We start from the raw sequence: 20,452 nt of genomic DNA on the forward strand, positions 1-20,452 counted from the left end.
TAGTGCGGCTCTTCGAATCACAGGAAGAAAGGGATCAATGTGGAATTGCTCAAGGACCTGTGGATATTTGTGGTGTTTCTCTATCTAGCGGAGTAAGATGTCCTCACTGTGCTCCCTGGCATCAGCAGAACCATCCCCTGCCCCGATAGCACCTTACTTACGGACTGGACCAGAGTAAGGTATCATGGCATCAGGTCGGCCCTGAATGACACGGCTCCTTTAAAATATTTATTTATCAGTTTACACAGTTTCTGATTAGCAGAGAAGATGAAAGAAAATAAGTCCCAACATTTTATTGCTATTTAAAATCAGCCTTATAAATCAATTCTTTATAAATGTATAAATTGCAGGACGATATTAACAAATATTTGGGTTGTTACTTGTATTCTACGCATAATCCATTGATCCACCCTCCATATCTGCGTATCCAGTACGGAACTGCAGTATTCATACACAAATGAATCGTTATCAACTGATACACACTGTACAGAAATCCTTTCATTGCAGCAGTTGCATAGCGACACTGCCTAAGAAACAACTCGATGGACACCTATCCGAACTGCTGCAAGAAATTTCTCCCCGTCACTGCAGAAATCCAAAAGTACAAAATTAAAATTAAAGTCAATGACATGCATTTCGGCTAGCGGGCCTCTCTACAATGCCGTCCCCGCTCATGCTGTATGTATGTGTATCTTTGCCTTGTGCCATCCGGGGTCAGGGCCCCGGAAATCTCCCAGCCCTGTACAGGATAAGTGGCTTGAAGCTGGATGGATGGATGGATGACAAATATATATTTTTAAATAATAATGATACAATGAAGGATGCGTTTGTTGTTTATATGACACTTAATTGCAGAAACACATCAGTAGTGTTACCAGCTAATACAGGGTTTGTACATTGTCTACATTTTCAATGGTTGTTAAATGATTTCATCAGCAAAGTCCTCAGCCCTACTAAAACTAGTTTAAAACTTGTCCTCCGCAAACTACTGAGCTTAAATAAACAGACTTTTAAAAAACCTTTAATAAAAGCAATGTTGCCGTAAAGTGGTACTCGTCATTAGCTGGAGCAATCATGTAGAGTAGAAGCTTGTTGAAATCAATATTTGCCATTAAATGGGAGACGACGTGATCAACGCAGCCTTTTCCCTGCACCTGGACAAAAAAAAACACACAACAGCAGGTTGAGGTCAAGTGGTGAAAAAAAAATCAGATTTTTTAATTTTAGCTTCACATAATGGTACAATAATTACAATGTTTCCAGTGGAATACTAATGTGCTAATCGCTTAGACAAATGTCAAGCAAGGCTCTGTGGTTACAGTTGGATTTATGTGAAATATCCGGCCTTTTTGGTAGACACTCTGGCCTTACGATGAAAGACAAGCCTTAAAAATGCCTCACTTCTTACTCTCTACCCATGATTTCCCTTATTGTGCAGTTCAGTACTGAAGTAGATGCCTTTTAAAGCTGTTGTAAGCATCCAATTGGAAATTCACTTAAAAAATTTTTTTTTGGCGATTCTGGGTTTAAAAGGAGCTAAAATTTATACAAAGGGAGAAACTTCATCATTAGCCAATGATATGTTTTCAATCTGTGAGGGACTCGGGAGGGGGCACTCCAGGGGCCAATCAGGATTCAGGTCCAGCCCCGCCCCTTCATGTTTACATTTCCTAAAGCTTGCAATCTACAGTATATGTCCGTCTTTCTTACCTGCTAACACAGACAATTTAGAGTGTCAAATTCACCTAACTGTGTGTTTGTGACACGGGAGGAATGTGGAATACCTGAAGGAGACCAGCACAAACGCAGGAGGGACATGCAAACTCTGTAGACAGACAGCGGGGCTGAAGGTGTGAGGCTGTGATGATATTCACTGAGCAACACTGAAGACGTCTTCTTTGTACACGCAAGTCTTATCTATGCCTCTTCACTGTCCACATTAATGCCAGTGAAGCCTAACATCACGATCATTCAATCAATTAATATCATGAAATGGTGGCAGCCTTCCGGGAGAAGTGGGGCTTGGTAAGAGCTGCGGTGAGTGTGTAAGGAGCCCCCCCCCCTCCACCAACTCGCCTTCAGAGAAGCAGACAGTGCTTCCTCTTCACCTTTGTTGGCTGGGGGCACAGCACGGCGCGGATGGCCTCGTCGAACACCGTCTTCAGGCCTCGCTGCGTCAGCGCCGAACATTCCAGGTACTTAACCGATTCTATCCACCAGGGGGCGCAAAAGTCACTCAGACGCCATACGGTCACCGAGATGGAGCATGGGGCACCACTTTGGGTTTGTTGGTCTTCCAGCCTTCCCTAAGACCGCGGCATCGTTCAGAAGGCAACTCCCTCCCTATAACCACCAGAGTACTTTCACAGATGTAGGCTGATACACAGCAAGATACTCCTGACATACAGCAAATATTACCCTGTACTATGTCACTGTGAGCTTGTAGCCTATCCAGGAAGCACAGGATACAAGACAGAGATGGGTGGGATGCATATGCTCATATATGGGAGGAAATCCATGCAAACTCTACACACAGAGACAGTGTAAGTAACCCACCAAGCCAGCCCTCTGACACATGATGTCAGGCTATAAAGTGAACCAGGGGCACCTGATTGGCTAGCGTGATTTCCTGAACTCCCTATCTGAGCCAGAGCGGAAATGGGACCTTTGACTGTGCGTCTTTAAATAGTCCAAGTTCCCTGTTCTGTCTGAAATAGCCCGTACGAGATATCAGGCAACGCCATCTTCTCTACGGACAAAGTTCGCAGTGTCCATCTTCACTCTAGACTTCCCTCAACATGTGTTTAGATGGCATTTTATAGGCTGCCAGCATGTGTGAGGTACCCAGCACGATGCCTCATGTGCACCTCAGGGGCAAACTGGTAGGCAGGACCTGGGCTACCCCAGCGACTTTGGGGACCCCCCTTGGGGACCCCCCTCCAACTGTATGCAAAACATCGATGAGAATTAAGGCACTGATGTCATGCATATTATACGGAGTAGTAACGTGCTATTTTTACAGTATATCTCCCCTTTTTATGTATAAAATCTCATTATGGCGGGAGTCATAGCACAAAAAAAAATTATTACAATACTTAAAACAATTAAAAAATTTAATAGTTCGTAATGTTTTGTAGTCAAACTATGTTGTTGGGGCATGTATTTAACGAAAAAAGAATACTTGTGGAATTTGCTACTACAGCAGTGCATGATGGGTACTTTGAAGACTACTTAAATGTTATCATTCGCAATTACTGCAGCTGGTGTAGGCAGTACAATTTTTCCTCCACATCACTTTGCCCGTTGTTGCTGAATGTTTGCAAGATAACAGACATACAGTATCTAAACACAACTAATACAGAAAGTATCCACAGAAAAAAAATTATGTTGCATTTCATCTTAAAAATACTTCCCAGTGTACCACAGCCAATTGATATTCTCAATATAATTTATATAGTTCAGTATCTTTTATGTTCTGCTATAGTTACGACTGAATCACAAACAGATATGATCAGAACTCTTCCTAGTTTAAATAAAAGCTCAGTTTAATTAAGGTGGAGATATAGAACAGATTAGGAACACAACACTTTAAAGTCTGCCAACCTCATAATTACTGTGCGCATGCACGATGAAATGATATGAATTTTATTTAATGTGGATGGAAATTGTATTAAGCAAGTAATTCTATGGCTTTGGTTATGAGTGTAAATTCCATCTGTCCAAACAAATGTAAAGACAGATAATTATTTACCTTTATATTTTAATTGCTTGTAGTAAATATTTTTGTTAAAGCTTTGCCACTTTTCAGCTCTGAAAGAAGGGTTTCTTTCACTGACGAAAATAACTTTTCATTTTCCTGTGTCCACTTATGATAAAATTCAAAGCCCTCATTTAGTGATTGTCAGACACATGTTTCTTGAATGAAATAAATCTGTGCTATACTGCTATCATCTGAACAAACAGAGCAGTAAATGGACAGTCCTACCTATCTCCTTGGCCAGCGCTAGGGCTTGTGGGAAAGTGATCGGAAAGAGTTTCTTCTCTTTGAGCTTCTCAGTGGTCTCCTTGTCGTCTCTGAGGTCCAGCTTGGTGCCCACGAGAATGATGGGTGTACTGGGGCAGTGGTGTCGCACCTCTGGGTACCACTAGGGAGAAAAAAAAAAGAGATTTCTCAATATGCATACTTGACCATACTTGGCATAAAAAAATCGATACATGCGAACACATCTTCCACTGCCAAAGACCAGTTTCAGTACTCAAGAACAGAAGTACAGGGGACGTTAAAAATCCCCGGATGTCCGTCTTGCCTCACCCCAGATTGCAAAGATGCATCAGTTACATCCTCGCTGAACAAGACCAATCCCATGATTCATTGCGCCCCAAGACCACTCTTGCCAAGACAAAAGATACGATGTTTGTTTTCTTGGTATTGAGAAATAGCCTGTGTTTTGAGACTCCATTTTTCCCCCCACATGACGTCAACATCTTGCACCGTAGTCAACCTTCTGTCCCAGCAGTACAACTGGCGTAAGTCTTTAAATATTCCCCTTACTGTCCATAAGGCAATAGACTGGCTAGCATATTGAACGCTATCAGGAATACATCTTTCTGAAAAGCTGTGCACTGACAGGTTGATCAATACATTGTTCAATCTGTATAAATGAATAAAGCAGAATGCTATGTAAATCATTCTGGGTTTAAAAAGCCCCAAAAAGATACATAAAACATTAATAAACTAACATATGGCAGTCGTATTTAAACATACCATTTAATAAAAATTACTTGGATGAGACCATGTAGTGTGGATTGACTCCTCTGCGCCCCTCCCCCACGAAATCCCAAAGATTTCTACATTTCATTTGGCTTTGTCAACACCTGCCTAGACATCGCGGGCTGCTGGAAGCGGACTCCAGTCGATACGGTGAATTTCAACAAAAAACCATAGATAATAACTGTAATCTGTCGCCGTGCAAAGCGGACAGCGCGGAGCTCCGCTTGCGGATTCCTCGGTCCCCGTCGCAGAACCCGCATGCACTCCCTGAACTCACACAGGTCGTCAATAAACTTTCTAATCCTCCAGGCACCTCATTTCAATTCAGCCTGTGTTACCATGGAGACGTGGTTGGAATAACTGCACGGAGAAGGGAAGGCTTCGGAGAAAACGAAATCAATCTGAGATTTTGTTTCGGTGTTAAAAAATGGGGGACCGTGTCAGCAGGGAGCAAATTGGGCATTTTTTTCCACAATTATGTGTTGTTCGCTGTGTCGGCTGTAGCTGATTGGCTTTTAGTCCACTGATTTGCTACTATTCTGAAGATTGTGCAGAAAATTTGAAATTCATAACAACTTACTCCCAATGTCAACTCGAGGCATGACTACTCATGTTATTAATAGCGACAGCTCACTGGAATTTTACTAACACAAAAATGCGCTGAGTGCAGAAGGAAAAATTATTGGTTCAGAGAGATAACCAATCAGATTGTAGAGGAGGCGGGTCCAAGCAACTAGAGGAGGCAAGACTAAGCAATTGGACGTCCCATAAGTTTTTATCTGAGACCAGGTAACAGCGAACTTGGAGCCTACCCTTGGGAAGATGGGGAACATCCAGTATGGCATGCCAGATCATTGCAGGGCCCAGCCTCACTCACATAACTGGCAACAAAGAAATGCCAACTTACCAAGCTATGTGTTTTGGATGGGGAAAAGATACAAACTCTGCACAAACAGAGCCAGGTGATGTGTTTTAATCTGAAATCTGATTGGTTGCAAATACTGTACTCCCATTACTCATACAGCTGCTGTCATCATCATCATCTGCCTGTTGTCAGAAAAGCTGGCCTCAGAATTTGGAACTGTGACATGAGTGAAAGTGGGAGGGGCTATAGCGTCGAAATCTTCCACACACCCGGAAAATTCAGTCCATAACCAATGTGGTTTTGTCTAATATCGCCAATGCCAGAAGTTAAACAACCTGCCAGCTTATTAGCAGAATAATGTTACATCGTTTTTTGATTCTGTGAAAAGCAAAAGACCGATCTGCTGGCAAGATTTAAGAAATTATAAACATGTCGCAGGATGAGTAAATAAAACATTGTGACTCTCAAGTGGTGAAGAGATCATGAGGCGGACAGCAAAGTTCAGTTTTTAGCAGGCATTTCTTGCGCGATGCTTAAAAGCACCAGGCAATGGAGAGAGGGCACCATGAATCATACTCAGAAAACCTTTTGGTTAATAACAAGTAAAATCGGAAACAGATCAAAATAAATACCAAAAAACAAAACACACATTAACCTTTACTTTACCTTCACTTCTGCTTACATAGCATTTCTGTTCTGTTCTTTTTTGAAACTGGTGGAAACACAGACCAGCGAGAACCAGCCCAGCACCGGCACCAGCACCAGAACCAGAACCAGCTCCACGTTGGTGGAAACAAGGCATCAATCTACTGTCACATACCACAGTTATTTTTATGCATCCCTTCAGTTGCACTTGAAGTCAATCAATCACAGGCTGATGAGCATTACATGACACTAACTTAGCAAATGCTTTAGTTCAATGTGACGTAAAAGTCTGAGAGCAGGTTCAGCCAGTCCTCGGAGCGGCTGAGGTCAAGGGCCTCGCTCACAGCAATGCAATTACACTGTGACCTTCGAGGCATGGCCTCAGATCGCTCATCATCGGAGGTAAACACTCCATCAGGGAAAAACACCCCCTCGCATTAAGGATCAAATATATTATACATTAGCTAAAACTGCATGCAATTTGGACAAACATCTGTGTCGTGTTTACAGCCTCTTTGTACCAGAAGGACTGTAGGTGCAATTATGCCTTTTTGTAGAATCGTGTTTTTGTTGCTATGGTATTACAAGAACATTATTACACATTAAAGCTCAATTTTGTTACACGTGAAACAATTTTACTGCTAAAATCTGGCATGTTAGTCTTTGAACTATTGTTTCAAGATCAAATTTTTGGATGACTCCTAGGTATATACAACAATATCATTTACCATTTCTTTATAATGCAACACGGCACATATACCATTATTAATACTAATACTATGATACAGCTACATTTAACATTTTTAGACTGTTAAAACTGTAAACCAACTGGATGTGCAGTGCTGGCAGCTGCATGGTACTTGCAGATATACCCCAGCAACTGAGACCCATCTGGTCGTTTTGAACTACATACCCTGTTATATTTAAATAGGGTCAGCTTGGTGGATTCAGGAAATACTGGGCGTGCTCCCAAGACTGAAGCATGCATGATTTTTATTACAAAGGCAAGTTTCCATTGAATTGCTTTTTCATGGTGTATAGGGTTTGGGTGAACCAGACTGTCCTGTGAACCTTCAGATCTTCAACGGAGTAAAAAGTTAAAATACACTCAAAACTTTATTTTCAAAGGCTCCCATGGAAACACCATTTCTGGAGAATAAGGCTGGCTGTAAGCGTTCTGTAACGGAGGCACACCAAGCCTCTCTGATGGTGATTAATGCTGACCTTTTCCAACGGTGACTGCAATGTAAAGTTATTTTGAAGCCCACTGCACATTACAAAAGTCATGAATATTAAAGCTCACTTGGATCTTACTAACAGCTGATTATATTTCTATCTGATCGTATTTTTATTTCTCCGTCTCAGTTATTTTTCTGTAATTCATACTTTGATTTAATTGCAATGGATGCTTGTGACTATTTCATAAAATCGTTTGTTTTCCTCTGACAATTTCATATGTAATCAAAATCCATGCGATTTTCATATCCTCCTACTCAGCCTGCTCTAGCACTAAATTTAAAATGTCCCCTCGAATCCTTTGCTCTGTCAGTGCTGAGTTTAAGCCTGTCATTTTTTCCACGGGCTTTGCAGAATCGGCCGCTAACTGAGTAACTCACTGAGGTGTAGAAGCATCCTGTTGGCAGACTGATCTTATTAAGATCGCCATGTTCCCACTGTGCATGCATGGCTTGTGGTGTGGTCATCAGCTCCAGGGTGGTTGTCCTTTAATATAGTGCATAATTTGCAGTGAGTTTCTAGACTTCCAACCTAAAGAAACAATGTGCTTCTGTTGTATTCAGAAGAATTTCAGTACCGAGATGCTGCACAGCTCCGCGTCTGTGTCAGGTTATACACCAGACTAGGCAGCGAACGCATTTACTTACAGTGTGTGTCCCTCAAGGAATCAGCCCAATGGGAGGTAATTACTATACCAGGGCTGTGCTTGCTTGTGCACAGTGACACCTACTGGATAGCCATGAAATCTTTCGCTTTTATCTTTTGTTTTTGCCTCTGCAATATACAGAGCCATGGAAAAAATTGAGACCACAGCATGATTTTTTGTTTCACTCATTTCTCAATTTATGGATGTGCATCTGTAAATAATATCTATTATATATATATATATATATATATATATAGAAAAAACCCAGGTTCGTGTCTCCGTCTGGGTCACATGTGTGCGGAGTTTACATGTTCTCCCCATGTCGTTGTGGGGTTTCCTCCAGGTACTCCGGTTTCCCCCCACAGTCCAAAGACAAGCTGAGGCCAATTGGACTTGCTAAATTGCCTGTAGGAATGTGTGTGCGAGTGACTGGTGTGTGTGTGCGCCCTGCGATGGGCTGGCCCCCCATCCTGGGTTGTTTCCTGCCTCGTGCCAATTGTTTCTGGGATAGGCTCCGGACCCCCCGCGACCCAGTAGGATAAGCGGTTGGGAAAATGGATGGATGGATGATTGTATTTTTTTTTTCCTGCAAACTGCAGCCTGGCTCTTCCCTGCGTCTCATTAATGAAGGGCTTCTTCCTGGCTTCCTGGGACTTCAGTCCTGCCTCTAGAAGCCTGATATGAACTGACCTAGCAGTGCACCTCACACCTGCACTTAATGTTTCCCGTTCCTGTTGAAGGTCACCTGATGTCATCCTGCGATTCATAAGAAACTGTCGGATAAGCTGACAGTCATCCCTGGTATCAGAAAGTCACTTCCTCCCTCTACCTGGCTGGTTTCTGCTCGTTCCCGGTGTCTCCTGCTTCACCTTATTCTTCTGTACTGCTGTCTTAGAAACTTTGAACCTGGACGTGCTCTGCTGCTCAGCGTGACCTTCTGCCAGCTGAATCATGATAATGCCAGGATGAAAAACTGCAGGTTTGTTTAAAAACATACAGTGGTCTCTTCATTTTGTCTGCGGCTGTGTGTGTGTGCAGTTGCTTGTACATACATTGAAATTCAGCTGCGACTTCAGTAAAGCACAGGGCGCCATCATAGATTTTCATGTCCCTCGGCCAGAATGACCATGTGGAGTCGTTGCAATGAGACACACATCTAGGCTGAACGTTTTTTGCAATATTGATAGGGACCAAATCAGAGCTCGTAGACATGCACTCCACCCTGATCATGCACGACCTCAGACATCCATGCGACAAGCGCTTACCTTGGCTCTGACGTTCTCGAAGGAGGCCGGGCTCACTAGAGAGAAGCAGATGAGGAACACGTCCTGGTGGAAGAGCAGAGGCAAAGGATTTTAGCACAGCAAAGGCACATGCTGGGCTCTGATGGGATCTTTCACATCAAACCTTTGGTGATGTTCACACTGAAATATGTTTAACTGCTTAACCAAAAGGGGGGGGCAGTCTTTGTGTTTCCACACAGGAGGCTAGTAAAGGACTAGATATGTGCATGAAAAACTTAAGGTTATTGGTTCAAGTCCCAGAAGGGGCTCTTCTCTAATACCCCTCAGTACTTTAATTATTTAGCCGTATCAAGAAAAGCGGGGGCATCAAAGCTTTGAAACTGTTACCGTCTGGGGGTAGGACAGCGGCCTCAGCCTGTCGTAGTCCTCCTGTCCCGCCGTGTCCCACAGTCCCAGGTTGACTGGCTTACTGTCCACCATGACGTTAGCTGAGTAGTTATCAAAGCTACAAACGGACAACAGGGTAGAGGTCAGGCCCCAAAAGAGGCGATGCATCCACGGCCAAAACCGCTGAAGGTGTCAGAGAAGGAAGGAGTGCAATGTAGCTCTTTCTCACCTAAAGTACAAATAGCTCCTGCTATTCTGTATTGCCTTTAATACAGCACAGGCTGTTTATCTGTGAAATCACACTGAAGATGTACACCAGACGCAGGCAATGTCAGATCTCGCTCGGCCGTGGGAAAGCTGCCTTTCATTCCCAACAATCACTTAATTATTGGCCTTCATTGAGCTAGAACCTAATCAGATTGAAACGTGAACATTGTTACTCATGTTCAGTGAAACTAACACTTTGGTGGCTAAGTGTCACGACCTGCGCGTCCGGTCCTCGTGCGTGCCACGCCCCCTGATCATCCACGTGTGCTCCCCCGATCGTGCCCAGCCGTTTTCCATCAGTCTGTGTATTTAGTCCGCGTCTGAGTCCGTATTCCCCAGATCCGTCATTGATGTTGTGTGCTGTGTTCCCTCGTCTGCCCTTTAATAAAGCCTCGTATCCCGAGTTCTCGCCTGCCTGCCTCGTCCTTCCCCGCGTCCTGCCCGCCCGTCTGCCACCGGTCATAACACTGACGAATGCATCATGCATATTCATGCGGCCCTTTCCAAATGTTATTTATTTTATTTATTATTATTATATATATTAATGCTATTTATTTATAAATAATAAAATATTATTATGAGAAAGTATATGCCAGAAGCTACAGGCACAAGGCAGAGAATAACCTAGGATGGGGTGCCAACCAATCACCACCACAGTGCTTTTGCGCTGACGCAGAGAGGCAGCTCCTGTGCACCGCGAGTGTCTGTCTGCCGCGTCCCAATGGGAAGGAACAAAGCATGGGCATCACAGGCTCGGAAGCCTCGTTCCTGCCATCGGTTCTGACGGCTGCTCAGAAATGCGACGGCCAGGGGAAAAGGCTTCACTCACACGGTGGGGATGTACTCGCCCGGGAATGCATTGGTGGTGTAGCTGATGAGTAGGCAGGTCTTCCCCACGGCACTGAAAACACACAGGAGAGCCAGGGCTGCTCAGACGTGTAAATGCTGGTGCACACACTTGTGCACAAACACCACTGTCAGTTTAATGCTACATGGAGACCCTAAACACTCAGAGGCATGACGATGTTTTAATTCTATTGGTTGAAAACAATCTGATGAAAAGGTTGAAAAAGTGCATCTCCACATGATCTGTATATTAGCTGTTACTCACAATGTGATCTCTTCATCACGCATGCATGCATACACACACACACACACACACATACACACACACACACATACACACACACACACACACACGTTTGTAATCATATCTTTGTGGGGACTCTCATTCATTTCCATGGGCATAACCCTAATTCCAACTAAGACAATCTTAACCCCTAAACCAACCCTAACCTTAATAATAAGTTGCCAAACAAAACACAAGAACGTTTTCGTTTTTTGATTGCAGTCATGGATTCTTAGAAAATTGAGTTTTCCTTTATGGGGACCAGGTTAAAAAAATGGGTATTCATCACATTGTGGGGACAATTGGTCCCCACAAGGTAGGGTATATCTGGACCACACACAGACCTGAGGGTATGCATATTCACAGCACGCTGGTGAACACACACCTATCGTCCTTCCAGCTAGAGCAGTGTATTTATTAATGCATATATCAGCCTCAGACTTTCACCGGGGAAGCGTCAGTTAATCACACAAGAACGAACATTTGTTCTTACAGGAGAAGTTTGGCAGCAAAAAAAAGGAAGCACATTCTTCGGAGGCCGAAGGTAACAGACCTCAGGGTGAGGCAGCCAAGGAAAATGCTGAAAAAATACCTCGGGGGGGTGGGGGAGGGACATCATGCACCCTCACACCTGCAGGGCTGGGAGTTTAAGTACTGCACAGCTCTGCATGGATGTGCGGAATTTGCACCCTACCATATTAGAACTGGTTTCTTCCTACAATCCATATCCATGAAATGTGGATTATTGTCCGCAAACTGACCTTTGTGTTGAAGTGCCCAGGAACCCCACAGGGGGATTGGCCTACCTCACGCCCTGCGGCATGAACTCATCGCGACCCTGCATTGATAAGAGGTCTGAGGAAGATGAGCAGGCTTTGAAACAGAAATCTTCCAGGTGACAAGCATCATTTTTGAGAACCACACTGTGTGATATGAACGTCCTTCTACGTACATCGGTAGGAATGTTCTGTTTCTTCAAGATGGATTACTGTGTAACCAGGCGTGATCTTCGATGCTGTCAAGGATTTAAGGTCTCCTTGTACGTGGCCTCCAACTATGAACAACTAGATGAAGGAAGCTAACTTATGGCCCTCAGAAATCAATGAAAAAAAAAATCACCATCGCTTAGTCCTGTATATCAGTGTTTCTCAACCCGGTCTTCGGTCCCCAGATGGTCTACATTTTTGCTCCCTCTCAGCTGCCAGCCAGACAGCTATTGTTTTTGCTAATTACATGGACCGTCTGAGGGGTCCCCGAGAACTGGTTTGAGAAACACTGACGTATATGAACACAAGAACATCTATCCATGGTTTTTCTTTACCTAAAAGTTGCAACATTCCTTAAGTCAGAGAGGAAAACAGGTCAAGACAGGAGAACAGGAATGTGGTGCCCAAAGCGTTTTTTACAACATTCAGAGAGAGATTTTAGGTAACACTCTACTTCAGGAGGCACAGGAAACTCAGTTACTACTGAAGTACAAATCATAAATAAATACATTAAATGCATGAAATGCACGAAGTCATGATCGATTAATGATGGGGGATCAGTACATAACTAACACATCGTTTCTGGTTAATTAATACATTAAATAACAGTGTACTACTACATTATTTGTGGCCCCACAAAAAGTGTTAGCAGATTTTACAATGACAAGATATGGCAACACAGACCAAGAGGCTAATATCCATCATAGAAAACTTTTCAAATTTTGTATGACTGTCGGAGTGAGATGATCAACTTTCCAAAAAAAGTTAGAAAAGAACAGAAAGGCTTTGGTTTGCTAAGAAAAACTCCTTCTGACACTCCCTGAACACCACTGTCACATGATCCCAGATTTAGGCGAATTCCTACACCTGACTGAAGAAAATATATATATAAAAAAAACATCTTCCGTGGAAATATTCACTCTTTGATGGAATTTCCTCAAACAAACAATTATATCCCACCCAGCTGAGCCTAAACACCACAGCACCATCTCTGGTGTAGCACGCAATAAATACTGCGCTCATATCTTTGAAAACAGTATCATGTCACGGTCTGGGATCCTTGAAAACTGAATATAACGTTAACCTTGGAGAGCTTCCCTCTGATCCTAATGCAGTACATGCGTATTTTTTTAATTTCACGTATTTGAAATTCGATATAGCAAACTTTTGAAATTTGAAATAGCGAACTAGGGGTGGCATGGTGGTACAGTGGTTAGCACTGTCACCTCACACCTCTGGGACCCGGGTTCGAGTCTCCGCCTGGGTTACATGTGTGTGGAGTTTGCATGTTCTCCCCATGTCGTCGTGGGGTTTCCTCCGGGTACTCCGGTTTCCCCCCACAGTCCAAAAACATGCTGAGGCTAATTAGACTTGCAAATTGCCCATAGGTGTGTCTGTGTGAGTGAATCGTGTGTGAGTGTGCCCTGCAATGGGCTGGCCACCCATCCTGGGTTGTTCCCTGCCTCGTGCCTATTGCTTCCAGGATAGGCTCCAGACCCCCCGCGACCCAGTAGGATAAGCGGTTTGGAAAATGGATGGAAATAGCGAACTAGTCAAAAGTTGCCTCTTAAGGCAACTATAGTCCCGTTCCAACTGAAAACATGCAGTAATACATCAGTATGAGCCTCAAGGCTTACAAAAAAACCAAACGCGTGAATGGTAATGACACACCCACTTAATCAACATGACCTCAACAGAACAGGATACCATCTGTCCATCTGTTTACCATGGGATAAAGCTATGCTACTGTGGTATGAGTTGTACTCATGGCCTAGTTGGGAACCAGCACAAACATGTCCAGGATTGAATTGGGTCAGGTTGCGAAATTACAGTATGGTTACAGGTCAAGTTTGCATAAATATTGCATAGTGATTAGGGTGTGATTATTGCCCAATAAGCGTGTCTAGGGCTGCCCTCAGATTACAGATTCTCCCCAAATCTATAACTCGTGACGCACAGTACATCCACGGTTCACGCCGCGGCTTCCAGGCAGGCCGACCGGCGTCAGAAGCAAAAGGGGAACTTTGTTATCTCCTCCCGAATGTCAAGATCATCAAAAGGAGGAACTAACTTGTTTGAACACCAAGAATAAAAATTTGGAACAAACCATTTGGAAATGAAACGCGCACAGCTGTTCTTCATGCCGTCAAGTGTACCAGTCTACATCTGACGAATTAATACCTACTGCCCTTGAATATTTTCCTTGCTCTCAACAAGGGCGTACATTTGGGGATGGATGGTAGGGACATGTCCGTATTAATACTGTTGGAGTACGGTGTGTGTTTAGGGGGCTTCAGGGCTGATTTGGTTTCTATCAGTGTTGAAACCAAACCCACATCCTTCTCTGTGAGTATTACCTTTGTGTTGTTTCGTGCACATAATTACTCTACATGTCATTATATTCAAGGAGGAAGGTCACAATCACTTCCCATTTTTAATAAACGGCCACTGTTCTAAATGGAATGCGACACGTTTTTCAGGTTAGCTTCTGGTAAAAAATTAAACACCGATGTAAATGAAGCTGTATCAGCTCCAGAAATAACACATTAATAGCGACACTGGCGGTGGCTTTGCCTAAGTTTTCTGTCACTTTGTTCCACGTTTTGTTCCACGTTTTCTCATTTCCTTATATGCAACATCCCATTTTGCACAGCACCATAGATTGTGTACATGGCTTGCCGTCACATACATTTAAAGGCAAGTTTTTCAATGAAATGCAACAGTAAATAAACAAGAATGGAGGTGGGGGGGGGGGGGAGAGAGAGAGAGAGACAAAAAAAAATGGACCATAACTTCACATTTCAAAACAAGGATTTGAAAAAGAGTGTCGACCAGGATCGGCCCCTGACCGGCCCCTGACCGGCCCCTTTGTCATGTCAGTTCCCCTAGTGGCCAGCAGATGTTGCCGGTCATCTCAGTGTCTTTGGTCCTTAGTGTACTTTCCTGTTCCCATAGCTGCCGTGTGGTTTGATGGGCTCAGCGGATGGCTACTAATTCATACTCCCCTTTTATTGTCGTAAGTTCAAGTCTGGCCTGAGGCAAAATAGTCATGTCCTGTACCCCTTGAGCAAGGCCCTTAACCAGGGATGCACCGTTTGCAATTTTCTTGGCCGATCCCGATTTTTGTGATACCGATTTTTGCCCTGAGAACAGCAAATACATACAAAAATCACATTTTCTTCACCTCTTTACTTTCATAACAAACTCTTATTAAACTTTACAAATTCAAATAAATTCAACTAAAACAAGTAAATAAACCCGCAACTATTGCTAAACATTAATATATTCTTTAAAATAATAATAGGTGCAGCAAGTAAATGTATGTGACCTGACACTAGATTAAACAACTCCGATAGCTCGACATCTGAAAAGTAACACCTGCTTGATTTTCTCTCTTTTGGGCTGAGGTAATTTATCAGATTTCTGAAGCCTCTGTCCTCAACTACAGAAAGCAGCTGGTCATCCAGTACCACGAATTCCATAATTCTCCTCGTAATTCCTCTGCTCTTTTCACTGCTTATACCAACGAAAGACAGGACAGGCTGCTGGCTCGTAGACGGCTTCGAACACGCTTTGCTAGCAGCTTTCACTTTTGTAGCTTCTTCAAACTGAGCGTGTTCACTAGGGCGATGCGTTTTTAAATGTCTAATTAAAGTTGTTGTGGTGAATGTCTTTGTACTGGTTCCCCCACAGTGTATCTACTCGTTGCACTTGCTGCAGATAGTAAATTTTGTATCCGCCTGGCTCGCGCTGAAGAATTTCCAAATTGCGGACATTTTTGCGTGTCTGAAAGTGCGTGCGACTGCGCATATTTTTTGCACATGCGCAAGATCGGTGACACTGATTGGCTGATCACCGATCAGGCCAATAAGGCTGAAGATCGGCCCATTACATTCGCTGGCCGATCCATCGGTGCATCCCTACCCTTAACCCCCAGCTCCATGGGCACCATTGAAGGGGGCTGCCCCTCACTGCCAAGCTTGGTCTCACCTAGATGTGTGCCTGTGTGTCTTAGAGCACAAGATGGGGTAGTAAAAAAAGGGAATTTCTCCACCGGGATCAGTATATTGTTATTGCACATTCGACTTGCATGCCAAATTGCACAATTTCCCCCCACCAATTAGGCGGTAGCTATTTCTTAATGTCAATGTATATAATATATATACCTAAAATTTATTTATTTCTCATTTGCAGTATGGCTAAGATTTCCAGTGACATAACAATAGGCACTGTAACAGTTGCAGAAACTGGGCCCCTGAACTGTGGCAGCGAAAGGCAGTTCTGTCCATAATTTGCCCATCACATGTTCGTCTAATCGATTGCTGCCCAGACCAAAAATTCCCCAGTCAGTACTATTTACAGAATGTTCCGGGCTGGGCGATATAACCCATATGTCGACTTATCATCACGTAAAATTTAATCGACAAAATAAAAAAAATGAGAAACTGATAAACTTACAATAAGGAACATTTCAGCCTATCGCATCACGGAAACTAATGCAATTCTAACCAATCAGTTGGCAGTTTTTCATGACCTACGAGTGCTGCATGCTACTGTTCATCACGGAAGAAATATGCGATGCCAGATAAAACATGGTAAGACGACGTCTGCATTGCGGCGGTGCTGGTTTCTGTGGAAAAAAAACGTGTCCAAACTGAACCGGGACCACAGCAAACTTATTTCACCGCTTGAACATACAGAATGCAAGTGCCTACAGTTACAAACAGCAGTAATTAGGGTTTCCGCTTTCAAGCTGAAGGAATATGGGACAAATCGCATCTCATCCTGGCTGAAAATGGGAGACTGCACTTCTTTAAAATTTTCACTTAATTTTCTATGTACTGTATACACACAAGCTGGTCTTCCTCTGACCTCTCTACAGGCTTCTTGAAGGGAATATTGACGCTGTAATGGTGTTAAACAGATGGCCTTTAACGACAGATTTAACTGTGGTAATGACATTGCACTAATTCTAAAATGGCTTTATATGAACTCGATCAATTTTGAAACTTTGTCAATGAGATTAACAACGTTATGCCATACGAATAAAAAGTAAATTCTTGCATGACATTAAATTTAGATTGTTCAATTTCTTTATTTCACATTCTGAGTCTGTTTAAGGGGAATCTTAAGAAAAAGTGGAGCCAGAAAGTAAAAAAAAAAAAGACTCGAATTATGCAGTAATATACAGCAGTTGTTGACTGATATGGAAAATTTGTGTACGTATGTGTGTGTGTGTATATATATACAGGTGGCCACCTGACCTCAGCAGTGATAGTTTTGGAGGAGTTTAACCGGACAGTGAAGGGAAAGCAGCCACCCCTGGAAACCCCTTCAGGATACCTTAAGAGAACATCCTCATGCAACTGGCGTAAAGGAGCCAGTAGGAGGTCAGGTTCAGCACCCGTCCTTCCCTGGCTTTCATGTCTCTTCCTTGTTTGGCCAGCAGGTGGTGCTGGCCATCCTGTTCTCGCCTGTCTTTGTACCAGACCCCTGTGTGTTTCCACTACTCCTTAGAACACCACTGAGCTCAATGGGCTTAGTGTGTGCCACAGAGTCTGTAACTCTGCAGTTGTGGGTTTGAGGCCAGCCACACCTGTTGTTTATTGGTTTTCTGTCTAGTCCTAGTGTTCAGTCCTTTGCTTCCCAATTTTGATTTATCTTTAGTTTAATATTGTTTATGGTTCTCTGCCCCTGCTTTGCCAATGTACTTATTTACTTGCTTCTTGACTTTTCTCCTGCTGTGTTTACTTAGTTTCAGGTCTTGTAAGTTCCTTAGTTCTGTATTCATCGGTGTCAGTTGTCTCACCCATGTCGGTTGGTTGTTTTTTTATCCACACCAGCCTTTTGTTAGTCCTCGCTATCATAGTTTCTTTGTTTGGTTACTTTATAGTTATGTAGTTAGTTTCTGTTTTCCCTGTCGGCCTTTTGACCCCTCGCGGTCCTTTTATTTTGTGTCTTTCGCAGTGCGTTCCGTTTTGCCAGGACAGCGCCAGTGGATCGTCACCTTTTTGCACCCTTCTCCACGCCACTCCATCACAGGAGGGTCAGCCAGCCCCTGGAGAAAGTGGGGTTAGGGGCCTTGCTCAAGGGCCCAAGGGTTGCATCATTCTCCCAGCCCAGGGATTTGAACAAGCAACCAACAGAGCTGCTGCCCCAACAATTTTTTTCATTTAATATTTTAATCAGTGCATAATTCCATGATATTTTATACTTTTGACATCTTTGAAAGTATTCTAAAATGTAGAGAATAACCTAAACCGTTCTATAGGTAGTTGCGGCCAAACTTTTGACTGGTATTATATATACACAATATATGGCTATAAATGCCCCCCCCCCCCCCTTGTGAAATTTAAGGGGGCCCAACTGTCTTTTCAAGGGAAATTTGGGAAGACAGAATATAGAGGCCAGGCGTTTAACGAAGCACGTTTTGTATGCTGATAAGAAATAGCAAATAATTAGTAAATTATTTACTCACTCACTGAAATCCGGCTAAGCTATTATGTTCAAGCTGACTGATTTCTAATAAACTCATCCACCAAAACATACTTTATATCGCTTACCCACACTGGGAAAACACTGAGGCAACATTAATTAGATACAAAATGTCATCCGTGTAACAGAGTACCTGATGGAAGCCACCAGTAAAAAGATACCCTACAGCAGGGGTAGCCGTCTTATCCGTAAAGGGCCGGTGTTTATGCGGCTTTGTAGGATAACCTTTAGGTCAGCTGGTCAAACCCAAGTGTGAGGATCCTTCAGCCAATCAGTCTTCTAATCTAATTAGGGAGTGGCAGCTAAAACCCGCACACACACCGGCCCTTTGCGGATAAGATTGGCCACCCCTGCTCTACAATTTTAAGAAAAAGGTTACATGGTAACATGGATCATCTTCTGGTCGAGCTGAGCTACTGAAATGGGAGATATGATGGACAGAATGTTGACACGGAAGGATGATCTGACTGAATGAAGAGAAGAATCCTACTCCAGATTTACACGGAAGTTTAAAACAGTCCCTGCAAGTCACACGTGATGTCAGATGAGGTCTAGGAAAGGGCCCCCAAGACACCCAGGTATAGTGTCGGTGGGAAAAATCGGCAAGATCACACACATTGCCTGAAACGTCAACTGCAAATCTAGATTCTTTCTCTTCTATAGAAATATTTTGCCTGCACAAAGATTCTTCCATCCATAAGTCATGGACAAAATTTCCTCAAATAAAACTGCCGTTTCGCCCATCAGAACTGTAGCCATGTTATTAAACTGTACTTCAAACTGTTCTTATGAGTCTGTTGTAGCACATTTCGGCAGATCAAAAGTAGATCTGGCTTAAGTTAGAAATAGCAGAGTGACTGGTGGCCTATGCAGATCAGCAAGTTGTTCAAACCAAATGCTACGTCTTATGGTTCCAACTGAAGAATCCACTAGGGATTAATATTATAAAGCAGGGGTGGTCAATCTTATCCAGAAAGGGCCGCTGTGTGTGCAGGTTTTCGCTGCAAATCCCAAATTAGATTATTACTGATTGGCTGAAGAATCCTCACACCTGGGTTTGAACAGCTGACCTACAGGTTACCCCAAACACCCGCACACACACCGGCCCTTTGCGAACATGATTGGGTACCCCTGCCTTAAAGCATGCATTTAAGCAAATAAATGAAAAGAAAACAAAATACTAGCACTTCAATTCAAATTGAAACTTGTGTTGCAAATAATTTATCAATTATTCCAACAATTAAAAAAAAACACGCAACAAAACTTTTGTACATTTTCAGGAAAGGGTTGATACATCAAGTACACATTTAGCTGAACTCAAATAAATGGTAACACTTCACACAAATGCAGTAGTACACTCTCAATGCATTAATTAGCTAAAAACTAAAGTATTACAAAAGCTAAGTATTAGTTACGTGCTAATCCCATTACTCTTTAATCAGTCATAACGGTTTATGTATTTCATTTACTTACAGTGTCTGTTTATGATTTATACTTGAGTAGAAACTGAGCTACCAAGTTATTCGAGTCCCTTCAAGTAAAGTTTTCCCAAATAAACGATTAAGCAGATAATCTTAGGAGACTTACCCATCACCCACCACTACACATTTAATAGCTTGCATCTTCTCGTATTCAGCAGCTGCGTTGGACTGAAGGAAAACAGAACCGCGATCCCGCCGTGGAGGAAACGCGTTTTCTGTGCCTCACCCCCGTTTTTTTTCTGTTTTCACGTCTGCCTCAAACGGGTTGCCAAACGCGCCCAGGTATGTTCCGTTTCCTAA

General features: G+C 43.1%; 1 protein-coding gene across 1 annotated transcript; it reads right to left on the reverse strand.

Moving 5' to 3' along the window:
• Positions 1–215: 215 nt before the first annotated feature.
• Positions 216–20,441, reverse strand: LOC125742013 (ras-related C3 botulinum toxin substrate 2-like). Its single transcript, XM_049013593.1, has 7 exons — positions 20,259–20,441; positions 10,891–10,962; positions 9,795–9,912; positions 9,429–9,491; positions 3,986–4,145; positions 2,077–2,209; positions 216–1,154 (listed from the first exon to the last, which is right to left on the reverse strand). The coding sequence occupies exons 1-6, from the start codon at positions 20,291–20,293 to the stop codon at positions 2,079–2,081; spliced, it is 579 nt and encodes a 192-aa protein (XP_048869550.1). The 5' UTR covers positions 20,294–20,441; the 3' UTR covers positions 216–1,154; positions 2,077–2,078.
• Between the last annotated feature and the right edge of the window lie 11 nt (positions 20,442–20,452).

This window comes from Brienomyrus brachyistius, chromosome 5 (genome assembly GCF_023856365.1).
Source record: "Brienomyrus brachyistius isolate T26 chromosome 5, BBRACH_0.4, whole genome shotgun sequence".
Taxonomy (NCBI): Eukaryota; Metazoa; Chordata; class Actinopteri; order Osteoglossiformes; family Mormyridae; genus Brienomyrus; species Brienomyrus brachyistius.